We start from the raw sequence: 13,742 nt of genomic DNA, 5'->3' as shown, positions 1-13,742 counted from the left end.
ACACACACACACACACACACACACACACACACACACACACACACACACACAAAACTAGCCATGTGACCTTGGGCAAGTCACCCCAATTGCCCCTCCAAAAAGCAAAAAACAAAAACTGAAATATCAAATTGATACTACATGAAAATGCCAGACCAGGAAATCTGATCACTTATCTTGATTGCAACAAAGCATGTGATAATTTCCTAACTGGACAAAGAAATGGGGATCAAGTAATATTCAAGTAGAGTGACTTTATAGATAGCTGAATAACCATACTCTAAAAGGTTGATGGATTTCTTCATCTGAAAAGAGACATTTAATTGCATTCTACAAAACTTCTCCTTGAATCTATCCAGTTTAACATTTTTATCACTGGCATTTAAATACAAAGGTGGGATAATAGAATCAGACCCAGAAAGGACTGCAGAGACCTCATTTGACTCCTTCTAAATACCCTTCCAAAACTCCTCCTGTAGACCACCCCGAGATCCCTCCCAAAATCTTTCTGTATATAAGCTCCAACTTGCCTCCATGAGGGAGCCAGTTATTATCGAGCATAGACTCACTCAGTGTCAGATTATTCTGGCCCACTTGTCCAATACAAGTATTACAGATGAACCTTTAATAAACTTCGCTTTACTTTGGCTGAGAGAAGATGAGTAGAATTCATTCAGCAGGACCTGGAGTGTGGGTATTTGGGGTTTCACACACCCCTAAACCTTAAACCTCCACATTTTATGGTTCCCTGACTTCAATACAATACACAACACATATGGCAGTATCAACCCATAACCATGGTCATTCAAACAAAATGACAGTGTACTAAGTGTGATGTCATATCTCAGAAAGACCAAGTATTTCTAAGGCATCAACAGAGAGGCTGGGGCTGAAAGGCATTCAAAAGGTTAGGGTTTTGTTCCTTTTTTTTTTTTTTTCAAATACACTCAATATCCACAAGCAAACACAAATACTGAAATACACAATCTAGGTCTATGGGGGGAAAACAATCTTTTTTGTTCATTTCTTCACTCTGCATTATATAATATCATTTTATATTTTTATATATTCTTCATATTTGTCATTTTATGGCCTAGTACTATCCCATTACATTCATGTGTCAAAATTTGATCAGACATTCCCTAATCAAAAATAAAACAATTAGTTTCTCAATGTTTTACTATTTTTGCGAACACTTTTTTATGGCTAGACTAGGTAGTTCTGGTAGTAGACTCATTACATCAAAGCGAAAGAACAGTTGCATAGAACTTATTGTAAAATTTCTATTGCTTTCAGAAAAGGTTGTATAAATTCACAGCTCTGCCAACTTTGTAATAACTTGTCTTTTCCTTCACAGTTATAGTAGTACTGATATTTTTTTAGCTGAATATAAAATGGTATCTGAATTGTTTTAATTTGCATTTCTCTTAACAGAAATTTTGAATACATTCTTCATGCAGTTATTGATAAAGTTGTTTGTTTCTCTTCCATAGAAGTATTCAACTCATATCTTTAGACAATTTACGAATCTTATTAAGTTGATGTAATCCTTATTATCATTAGATGGAAGACTGTTATCAGAAGAACAACATTTCCCCAATTTATTTCCTTGATTCTGGGGGTTGGTATTGGCTTTTGTTTTACAAACATTCTTTTATTTTTATTTAAAAGAAGCAATATATGTGTGTGTATGTATGTGTGTGTAAACATGCATACACACATACATACATACATATTATATATTTTTCCCCTCCTACAATCCTACCTCTGACTTCTACTATCTATCTCTTTTACCTTGGGTAAGTTACTTACCTACTAGAATTCCTCCTCTTTAAAATAAGAGTTGAAATAGATGGCATTTGAGACCCCTTTCAACTCTACATTGATTATTCTAAGATTTTTTCTATTTGTTGGTTAGCTATGAAATTTGATCTTCTCCCTACCTGTGACAGGTATAACATTTCATTATCTTCTAATTTTTAAGTAGGATTTCTTTTAAACATAAGTTACTGATCCTTTTGCAATTTTATTGTAGTATATAGTGTTAATTCCATTTTTTTTTTGCCAAGTTGTTTTGTACAGTTGTTATTGTTGTTGATAATGAACTTCTTTTCCCAGTGTTTTTTATCTTAAATTTGTTGAACTTCACTCTACTATATGTATCTGTTTCTATTTCACAGTTATCTACTTTGTTCCACTGATCTGTTTTCCTAGTTTTAATAGCACTAAAGAATTGAGCTAAATAAGATTTTATAATATTAATTATAAAAATTTTATAATTTGAAACTGTTAGTATAATTAGGGATGTTCATAATTTTCTTTGATATTTAATCAGTTTGTTCTCTAACAAGAATGTAATTTTGTTTCAATCTGTGAAGTATTCAATAAGTATTTTGAAGGATTTATGGACTAATTTGGGTAGCACTGACAGTTTCATTAGACTGGCTTGATCCAGCCACAGCCATTAAACTCTTCACCAATTATATTATTCTTTATTTCTTTTTGAAAAAAGGGTTATTTATGTTTTTAGATCTCCTCTGTGTCATCATAGGGAAATGTCCAAATATTTGATACATTGTGAACAGAGACACATCTAACCAATCTCACTATATAATTTGTTGTTCCCAAAGGAAAAGATACTTAATAGTTGTAATAGTAATGAAATTTGAGAAAAGTGAGAGAGAGAGAGAGAGAGAAATTCTCTCAGCATCTGGAGGCTGGGCTGCTATTGCTGGACTGAAGACTGAACTGAGAATTGAGAAGAACTGAGAAGAGAAATGAGAACTGAGAAATGACACAGAAGTCGGATTTGTGGTGGCAAAATTAGAACTTGTGGTGGCAGAAATTCTCCTAAGGGCCAGCTGGAGCTGCCGAAGACTGAGGAAACATGACTGTGGTTCTAGTACTTTGTACGAGTGTTGTTGTGGCTTTGTTAATGTCTATGAATGCTATTGTGGCTTTGTGAACAGAGACTGTGAGAGATTTGAGATGGACTGGACACTGTGAGCTTCAATATGGAGTAGGAACTGCACGGAGAGCTGGACAAGAAACTGGGAGCTGTCTGCCTTTGAACTCAGGTGAAGTTGGTTAGATTCATGCAGGAGCTGGGACCATGTAAGAGGAACCATGGAAACTGAAAGCCTGCCTCAAGTCAAGATGAAAAGACCTCTCTCTAGGTACTGAATAGTGACTTGATGAAATTGAGTAGTGAATGATGAAATAGGGTACTGAGTAGTGACTGATATAATTGTAACTTACTTGTGACCTAGGAGTGGATGGCTTTTGTACTTTCCACTACCCCTTAAGAGGGTACTGAGTGGTGACTGATGAAATTATAACTTAATTGCACCCCATGGGTGGCTGACTTTGACTTTTGTACTTTGTGTCCCTTAAGGAGGCAAAGGATGATTGAATGATTGAGTTACTAAATGATTGTACTTTGTTTAAAACTATGTGACCACTTTGGTGAAAACTATGTGGCCATTTTGGTGATAAGTTGTTGAGCTGTGGCATGGTGAATGCTGTATTTTGATGTTCTGTGAATGTTTTGCTCTGATTTGTTATTGAATAAATAGAAAATTCACTATACTGTGTAATCAGAATCTTGAAAAGTTCACAGCAGCAGTCCTCTGGAAAGCTGCTCATGCTTGGCTTTACAATAGTTAATGAAAAGAAGTAGGAGAAGTGTGTTCTCAGTGCAACATAAGTGCAATGAAGAAAATGAAGACTGACTTCCAATTGGAATCAGCTTTTAGGTAAGAAGGATTGAATTTAAATATATCATTTCTTTACTGCTAACATTCCAAGATATAAATGAAGGATGTATGAGTCTCATAGCAAAGGGATGGACAATAAGAATTATATTTTCATACTTTAGTGATGTGGATTTCAACAATTTACTTAAATCAGAACACATCTAAGCTAGGGGAAAACATGATCCTTTTGATAGGCAAGAAGTCAGTGTAAGGCTAGGAATGGGAACCTGGTACTCATTTCTGATTCCAGTAAAGAGTTTTGGATTGTTGAATCCTAGAATGAGAACTAAAGGGCACTAGAGATGTTGGTCTAACTGCCTACCCTAACTCCCACCATTATCATGGATCATGAGAGGGCCAGAGGTTAAATAACTTGCCCATGATTCCATAGGTTAATAAGTAGTACAGTCAGAATTGGAAGCCAAGTCTTCTGACTCCAAAAATAGCACTATATCATTACTCTGTACCAGGCTGCAAACCTTAGGAAGGGGGAAGGAATACCCTTGATGCTTTTATCCTGAAATGAAAGCTGGTAATTCCACCTGACCTATATTTCCCCTCTTATCAGAGGTCAGAGAATATACCGTTTACCCACTGGCAAATTAAATGTCTCAAACACAAGTGGACATTAGGAGATACCTATATTGGCTGAAGGTTGGGGAAAATCCAAATACGCAAACCTCCCATTCCACCAAAAAACCCTGTTTTTTCCTCATTGTTAATTTTTAAAAGTTATCATTTTGTGTAGAAAATCTGATCACCACAAGGAACATGTCTTATGAAAATGATGACAAAATTTTGCAATTAGCTCACATACCTGTATTTTGACCACAGTAGGCTCATTTTCCTGTATGAAAGCTTTTCTGTTTTCAAATTCTTTTCTAACACGGTTCATTAAAGGTGTCAAATCACCATCATCTACCATATTTCCACTGGAAGACCACATTTCCTCCAAAAGGAAGCCTTCTGTCATTTTAACGACGAGATCCTAGTGAGACATTTTTATATGGTTATACTTAACAAAAGTTTAAGTAAAATGAAATATTTCATGATTTCTATCTCAATTTTTATTGATTCTTCATTGGTTATCTTCAAGAGCAATACAGAGTCTCCTCTGAAACTCTCCCCTGACCTGTTCAGAAATGAAAAGACAGGCACTTTTCTGAACTGGCCTAAATGGAATCTTTCTCCAAGGCAGGGTCATTGCGGCACTTGCTAGCAATGTGATTTGGGGATTCGCTGATTATTATACTTTCCTATGCTGTTTTATTCTTGAGCTTAACATTTTACTTTTTCGCATTTTTATTTCCATCTTATTCTCTCTATTACTTTCACCTTAGCCATCTTTCATATAGCAACATTTTGGTTATTTAATGGTCAATGATACCTGGTAGAATGTCCTCCCTGAAAGTTCTTTTTTTCTAGCTATTGCTCAGAGTCAGTCATAAGAAGAGAGGATGACCATTACCAACCTCCTGACAGAGAGGCAATGGTCTAAAGGTGCAGGACTACACATTTTTGGACCTGGCCACTGTGTATGAATTCATTTTGCTTGATGATGTTTATGTTACAAGGGTAATATTCCTGAGTTTTTAATTAGGTTGGGTTAAGGGAAGAGAACAAAAGTAGTAGGTTTGCATTAATGATTCCCTGCAAAAGAAGACAATCGAAATTTTTTTTTGTTTTAAAAATGTGCAGAAGATAACAGAAATAAGTTTAGAAGAAAGCACACACTAGCAGGGCAGTTTTGAAAATGATTTGGAACTTATTATATGCTTTTTTCAAGACCATATGAAATATCCCTCAATGTAGTCTATATTTAATCCAAGGGGTAAGAGAAAGTAACTAAAGTTTACTGAAAGAGGGGAATGACACAGATAGACTGGTGCTTAAGGAATGTCACCTTGGCAGCTGTCTGGAGGATGGACTGGAGAAAGGAGGAAATCTGAGCAATTAGAAGGCTATTACAATATTCCAGGAAACAGGGGATGAGGGCATAATATAAAGTGGTAGCCATGGGAGTCAATGGATGTGAAAGATGTTGTGAAGGGAATGACTTCACAATTTATTGGCTTTCACTGATGAAAGGCAGTGAAGAGGCAAAGATGATTACAAGGCTGGGAGGTTTAAGAGAAAATAGGAAATTCTGTTTTAGACAGGTTGATTCTAAATGCTTATGGGATATTCTGTTTATAAAGTTCAAGAGATAGCTGAAGATGTACAATTTGAGTTCAGGAAAGAAACTACTGATAGATAGGTTGATACACACACACACACACATACATACATAGAAGGAAGGAAGGAGGGAGCTATCTGGGAGTTGTTTGCTTAGAAATGATAATTAAAACAAGGGGAGCTAATGAGGTTATCAAGTTAGAGGGTGTAGTTACAGAAAAGGACCTAAGACAGAGCCTGGGGGAGTATACTGAAAGTTTAGGAGAGCAATATGAATGACAATTTATCAAAGGAAATAAAAATGGATAGATAAATATGAAGGTGGAGCAGTACCATGAAAATCCAAAGAAGAAAGCATATAAAGGTAGTTAACATGTACAAGTAGTGGTGGTGTTGTTCAACAGTAGCATTTGACACTATAAGGATTTCAAGACAACCTAACAGAGGCAAATACTGCAGAAAGAAGAGGGAGGATTAGGTAAAGGAAATCAGACCGGGAAATTAGGCAATCAATGAGAACTTTGGAGACTATGATTATAAACCATATTTCAAATAGTTGAGAAGGGAAGATAAACTAGAAAGAAGAATAGAGTTTAGAAGAGATCATTTCCAGATGGGTTAGGGGAGGGGACAGAAAAGGAAGGCAAGGGAATTATTACCAGGGAAGGATTCATGGAGGAAGAAGTTATTTGTCTTAGGCCTTGACAGGCTGTCCTGTCTATTGAGACATGGGTAAATGCTTATCAGTTTGTTAAAAGCAGGTGGCACATACTTATAATCTGACCAGGAAGGATGAAGTTGATAGATCTTTTGAACTACAGGAGACTAAGCCTATTGGGTATCCACACTAAATCAAACATTTTCTGGGAGTGGGGGCCCTGTAGAGTGCCTAAAGATGGGTGAACCAGCAAAGATTGGAAACAGGGCAGATTAAAGCTCCAGTATTTATCGGAATGGGATAGGGCTTGTGAATAGCTCCTGTACTTCCAGTCTAGGTGAAATAGGGAAACCACGTTTTAAAACACATACTCCTCAAACGCAACAGATTGTCATAGAATAGGAACAAAAACTGGACAAATGGGTCTGATGCTAAGAGTTCGAGCTTGGGCAGAAAGGTGATATAAATCTGTGTGTTCACTTCTCAAAGAATAATCTCTCTCCATACCCCCTCAAATAAATCAGCAATTGGTAGCTCCTCCTACCTCAAAAACCCCTTTCCTCTTCAAAAGACAAAAATAAACACAAGGACTCTACCCTTATTGACTTCTCTGTTAAGTCCCTTTACAGATTGAAAATAAATTTAGTAGCATACCTTAATTTCATTATGTGACAGCCAAGATATTTTCTCTTCATAATTTTCAGGACAAATCCAGGTACCCACTCCTGTGTCTGTGTTGTAATAATAGTTATAAATATTACGCAGTGTGAGTTTGATCCATGAGCCTTCTGTAGTCACTAAATGCAAAAATAAGATACATTACATTGAAGATGAAGACAGAAGACTTTAATGACAGTATAATCTTCTTTTCAATATGTGAAACATCAAAAAAGTTTTTAACAAACACTGAGATGGTCTAGTCATAGTTACTAGAAATGGACTCTGAAGTGAAAGGAAGCATCAATGCAGACCAAGGGGGCACTTAAACTGTTGGGTGTGTGTGTGTGTGTGTGTGTGTGTGTGTGTGTGTGTGTGTGAGCTTCTTTAGCATTCAAATGAAACCTAAAATATGTGCTGTGATCTGTTGCGTACATTCATAACTGAAGGAAATGCTTAATTCCAGTTAGAGGGGAGTAAATATAAAGATGTATTTTTTTTTCACTTACAAGTGCATGAACTCTCTGAAATATAGCTTCAATCCTCCTAAGAGATAAGAGCCTCTATGTGAGATGCTCAAAGGCCAAGTTGTACATACAGCCTGGTTTGGTAGGTGTGAAGTGGGAGATAGAAGGAAAGAAGCATGCAGGAGGGGAGAGATAAGTATAAATGATTTTTCATCCTGAAACCCACATTTTTGGCAGATGAGGATAGGATTCAGTCCAGGCTGGAGGTAGGGAAATGGCATAAAGAGAGCAGAAGAAAACTGACCATATGTCCTAAACTCTACATAGGTTAACATTCTGGTGGAATGAATTTTCTTTCTTGATTCCTTGTCTTTCCAAAGAGCTCATGATATACTCTTGGAAGTGAGAGAACTTTTGTCTTTATTTTTCTCTTTGTATTCACACCATCTATCGCAGTGCCTGGCATTGAGCAGATGCTTAAAAAAAAAGGCTTGTGGAACAAACAAAGAGCTCTTTCTTACTCTATGATACTGATAGACACTAAAAAATGCTAGCGATATATTCTGGTTATTGCCATGAGAGTGAATACTGATTCCATAAGAAAATATTTCTAAGTACAAAATAGCATATGCAGATTAGAAGGCAGCTAAGTGAAAAGGATAGAGTTCTGGACCTACAGTCAAGAAGACCCGTCATCAAATTTAACTTCAGATGTTTACTAGCTGTGTGACCATGGGCAAATCACTTAACTCTGCCTGCCTCAGTTTCTTCAACTAGGAAAAGTAGATAACAATAGCACCAACCTCCCAGGATTGTTGTGAGGGTCAAATAAGATAATGTTTGTAAAGTGCTTAGCACAATGTCTGGCACACAGCAGGTATTACATAAATGTTCACTATTATTATTAATTATTATTAAGAAGTCATCAGGTACTCTTGAAAATCACATAGGCTTAATTCAACAGGTTAAATAAGAAGGTAGTCAAAATGGTTTTTAACTTATCTGTTCAAAATTGTTTAAATATTATTTCTTGATACTCTCAGAAAGGAGAATTAAGTAGTATGGAAATCCATGAGTTGGGATGAGAAAGTAGGCCAGAACTCTGCATGTTTCAGCAAAGCCTCGGGCAAATAGGCATCCTCCAGTAACCAGACCTCCATGTGATTTAACACAAACCGAGGCAAAGATGCATCCTTCAGTGGCCAGACGGCCAGGTGCTTCAGTGAAGCCCAGGGAAGTGAAGAAATACCTACCAGGCCTCAGCATATGCCAGACACCATCACTAGGACCCCATCTCAGCACCAGGTAAGCTGCCAGGCCCCTGTGGCCTCCAGAAGCACCAGTCAACCACCATCCCAACCCCACAGCACCAGACATGAAGATCCCCCGTGGGCTTCAGGGAAACATCAGCACAACACCAGGTAAACAGCCAGGGCCTGCAAGCACTAGCACAAGAAGCTGCTCAAATCCAGCCTCAGACACTCAACACTTACTAGCCATGTGACCTTGGGCAAGTCACTTAACCCCAATTGCCCTGTCCTACCCCCTCAAAAAAGAGTACAATTTGTCATATAGAAAAGAAAGGACAAAAGCTAATTGAGGAAAACAACTCCTTAACAGTTAGAATTGGGCAAGTCGAAGCTAATGAATCCACAGGATATCAAGAATCAATTAAAAAAAAAAAAGAATGAAAGAAATGGAAGAAAAAATAAAATACCTCATGGGAAAAGCAATTGACCTAGAAAATAGATCCAGGGGAGACAATATCAAAATCACTAGACTACCTGAAAGCCATAATCAAAAGGAGGATCTGAACAGCATCTTTCAAGAAATTATCAAGGAAAACTGCCCTGATGTCCTGGAACCAGAGGGCAAAATAGGCATTGAAAGAATCCACCCATCACCTTAGGAAAGAGATCTCAAAATAAAAACTTCAAGGAACATTACAGCCAAATTTTAGAAGTATCAGGTCAAGGAAAAAATACTACAAGTGACCAGAAAGAAACAATTCAAGTATTAGGGAGTCACAATCAGGATTACACAGGACTTAGTGGCTGTAACATTAATGGATCTGAGGTCATGCAACATGATATTCTGGAAGGCAAAGGAGCCAGGACTACAACCAAGCATCACTTAGCTGGCAAAATTAAGCATAATACATAAAGGGAAAAAAGGGTTGTTTCAATGAAATAGAAGGATTTCAAGCTTTTATAAGGACAAGACCAGAACTAAATAAAAAATCTGGCCTCCAATATCAAGACCCAAGAGAAGCATAAACAGATTCAATGGAGCTAAAATATTTATGTCCCCATGGGAAGAAAATACTTGTAATTCTTAAAATGGTATCAATAATAGTATAGCTAGAAGGAATATACATAGGCAAAGGGTAAGGGTATAAGGTGAATTTGGGAGAATGACATTAAAAAAAAGTTTAGAGATGAGAAAGAGGAGTGCAATGAGTGTAGAAGGAAGAGAGAGGTAAAATGGGGTAAATTATTTCACATGAAGAGATGCAAAAGATCTACTACAGTGGAGAAGAAAATATGAGGATGGGCGATGAGCATCAAGTGAACCTTACTTTCATGAGTATTGGCTCAAACAAGAAATAATATAGAAATAAATCTTACCCAACAGTGAAGTAGGAGGGAAGATCATCAAATAAAGGGGGGGACTGAAAGCAGGGAGGGCACATCAGGGTATGTGGTAGACAGAAACAAAATACTGGTGAGGAGGGAAAGGGTGAAAGGTGAGAGAACACAGACAGGAGGAAGAATAGGATGAAGGGAAATACACAGGTAGTAATCATCACTGTAATGTGAATGGAATGAACTCTCCCATAAAATAGAAGCAAGGTGCAGAGTTGATAAGAGTGGATCAAAACAAGAATTCTACAATATATTGTTTATAAGAAACACACCTGAAGCAGAGAAACACACATGGAGCAAAGGTAAAATGCTAGAGGAGAATCTACCCTATATGCTTCAGTTGAAGTGAAAAAAAGCAGGGGTAGCCAATCCTGATCTCAGACAAAATAAAAGCAAAATTAGAGCTAATTAAAAGAGATAAGGAAAGAAACTACATCTTGTTAAAAGGTACCATAGACAATGAAGCAATATCAATACTAAACACATATATACAAAGTGAGTACATCTATATTCTTAAAGGAGAAGTCAAGTGAATTACAGAAAGGAATACACAACAAAACTATACAAGTGGGTTAATTCAACTGTCCCTTCTCAGAACTCAAAAATTTCATCCAAAAAATAAACAAAAAAGAAATGAAGTAAATAGAATATTAGAAAATTTAGATATGACAAACTTTTGAAAACTGAATGAGAACAGAAAGGAATATACATTTTCTCAGCAGTCCATGGCACCTACAAAAAAATTAATTATGTAACAGGGCATAAAAAACCTCAAAATCAAATGTAAAAAGTCAGAAATAGTAAATGTATTCTTTTTTGGTCATTATGCAATAAAAATTACATTCAGCAAAGGGCAGTAGAAATACAGATTAAAGAATGAGTGAGGGGGTGGAGTCAAGATGGAGGAGTAGAAACAGGACCTCCCCGTGGCTCCGGCTTCCACCTTTCCCAATCCAGGTAAAAAGGGGGCTATAAACAAACTTTGGAGCTGCAAAACCCACAAAATGACACAGAGCAGCTAACCTCCTGCTGAGGACAGCCAGGCAGGCCGGCAGGAATAGGCCAGCACAGTGTTCTTGGAGCTGAGCCCAGGCCCACGCCAAGGCTTTAGCACCAGGGAGGGCCTAACCAGACACCAGCCTGAGGAACTCCAGATCAGGAGCAGCTGTGGCCGTTTCCAGAATTATCAACACAGAGATGCAAAGGACAAAGTGAGAGGTCAGTGCAGTCTGGACTTTGGGACTCAGTAAGTGGGAGTGCGTGCTTTTGCCCCTGGGGCGAGAAGCCTCTGAGACGCCAGGCACAGCCAGCCAGCATCACATGGCAGCCTGGCTCCTGGCCTGCAGAGTGTAGGGGGACCAAGCGATGAGTCTAAGGGGTAATCACTCTTTTTTTAACCTGTTTGGATCTGGATTGCAGTCTATGGTGGAGGTCCTGGGGTGTGAGTCCAGCTTGCCAGAGAATGTGGAGGCCTCAGAGAGGGCACCCATCTAATACCTCTGCCAGCTGAGAAAATCCCAGCATTTGGGATGGAAGCTCCCCTGTCTGGTGGCAGAGTCCTACTGTGGCAAAAAGCCCAGGGGTCAAGTGACTGAGGGGCAACATGACCAGGCAAAGGAAACAAAGCAGACAGAAGATTCCAACATTAGACTCCTAATGGGTTACAGGCCATAGAGGACCTTAAGAAGCAGATACTAGAAGTGGAGGAAAAATTGGGAAGAGAAATGAGAATGATGCAAGAAAATTATGAAATGAGAGTCAACAGCCTGACTGAGGAAAATAACACCTTAAAAAATAGACCAACTCAAATGGCTAAAGAGGCTCAAAAAGGCAATGAGGAGAAGAATGTCTTAAAAAGCTGAATTTGCCAGATGGAAAAAGAATCTCAAAAGCTCAATGAGGAGAATCATTGCTTCAGAATTAGATTGGAGCAAATGGAAGCTAATGACTTTATGAGAAATCAAGATGCTGTGAAACGTATCCAAACAAATGAAAGAATAGAAGGCAATGTGAAATATCTCATGGGAAAAACCACTGACCTGGAAAAGAGATCCAGGAGAGACAATCTAAAACTTATTGGACTACCTGAAAGCCATGATCAAAGTAAGAACCTAGAAATCATCCTCCAGGAAGTTCTCAAAGAAAACTGCCCTGATGTTTTAGAACCAGAGGGCAAAATAGAGGTTGAAAGAACCCACCGACCACCTCCTCAAAAAGATCCCAAAAAGAAAACTCCTAGGAATATTATAGCCAGGTTCCGGAATTCCCAGATCAAGGAGAGAATATTACAAGCAGCAAGGAAGAAACAATTTGAATATTGTGGAAACACAATCAGGATAACTCAGGATCTGGCAGCTTCTACACTGAGGGATCGAAGGGCTTGGAATATGATATTCCAGAGGTCAAAGGAGCTGGGATTAAAACCAAGAGTCACCTACCCAGCAAAACTGAGTATCATGTTTCAGGGGAAAATATGGTCATTCAATGGAATAGAGGACTTTCAAGCATTCTTGTTGAAAAAAACCGGAGTTGAATAGAAAATTTGACATTCAGATACAAGAAGCAAGAGAAGCATGAGAAGGTAAACAAGGAAAAGAAATCATAAGGAACTTATCAAAGCTGAACTATTAACATTCCTACATGGAAACACAATAATTGTAACTGATGAAATTTTTCTCTGTATGAAAATAGTTGAAGGGAATAGAAATATATATATATGTCTACATCGGAGGGTATATGGGCATATGAATACATATGTGAATGTGTGTATATATGTTTACAGGTATACATAGAGGGCACAGGACCAATTTAATAGGAAGGGATGATACTTAAAAGGGGAAATTAAGAAGTGAGAGAGGAATATAATGAGAGGAGATGGGGAGAGACAAAATGGGGTAAACTTTCTCATAAAGAAGAACCAAGGGAAAAAGTTACAATGGAAGAAGAATAAGAAGGCAAAAGGGAATGGGTCAGTCTTATTCTCATTGAATTTAGCTTGGGAAGGGAATGAAATACACAGTAAATAGGGTATCTCACCCTACAGGAGAGTAGGGGGGAAGGGAATGAGAAGGGGGATGATGGAAAGGAGGGCAGGCTGGGTGGGAGAGAAGTTGGAAGCACCCACTTTTAAAAAGGGGATCAAAGTAGAGAATAGAACAAGTGGGAGGATAGGAGGGAGGGAAATAGAATCAGTCTTTTACAATATATCTACTATGTTAATGTTTTGCATTAGTTATACATATACAACCTATATTGAACTGTTTATCTTCCCAGTAAGGGTGAGTGACAAGGGAGGAAGGGAATGAAATCTGGAATTCAAAGTTTTAAAATCAAATGTTTTAAAAAAAAAAAAAAATATATATATATATATATATATATATATATACAC

The 13,742-nt window shown here is 37.7% G+C and overlaps 1 protein-coding gene across 1 annotated transcript in view; it reads right to left on the bottom strand.

The window, feature by feature from the left end:
* IQGAP2 (IQ motif containing GTPase activating protein 2) overlaps window positions 1–13,742 on the bottom strand; it is a 369,993-nt gene that overhangs the window by 68,115 nt on the left and 288,136 nt on the right. Inside the window, exons 16-17 of the mRNA XM_069096257.1 lie at window positions 7,240–7,382; window positions 4,570–4,740 (exon numbers count right to left, since the gene is read on the bottom strand). Of these exons, the coding sequence (XP_068952358.1) occupies window positions 4,570–4,740; window positions 7,240–7,382 (314 nt within the window). The remainder of the gene's footprint in view (window positions 1–4,569; window positions 4,741–7,239; window positions 7,383–13,742) is intronic.

Source organism: Petaurus breviceps, unplaced genomic scaffold (assembly GCF_028583685.1).
Source record: "Petaurus breviceps papuanus isolate PSGF00001 unplaced genomic scaffold, PetGlider_PUasm1.0 229, whole genome shotgun sequence".
Classification (NCBI taxonomy): Eukaryota; Metazoa; Chordata; class Mammalia; order Diprotodontia; family Petauridae; genus Petaurus; species Petaurus breviceps.
This window is presented reverse-complemented; position numbering and strand designations above follow the sequence as displayed.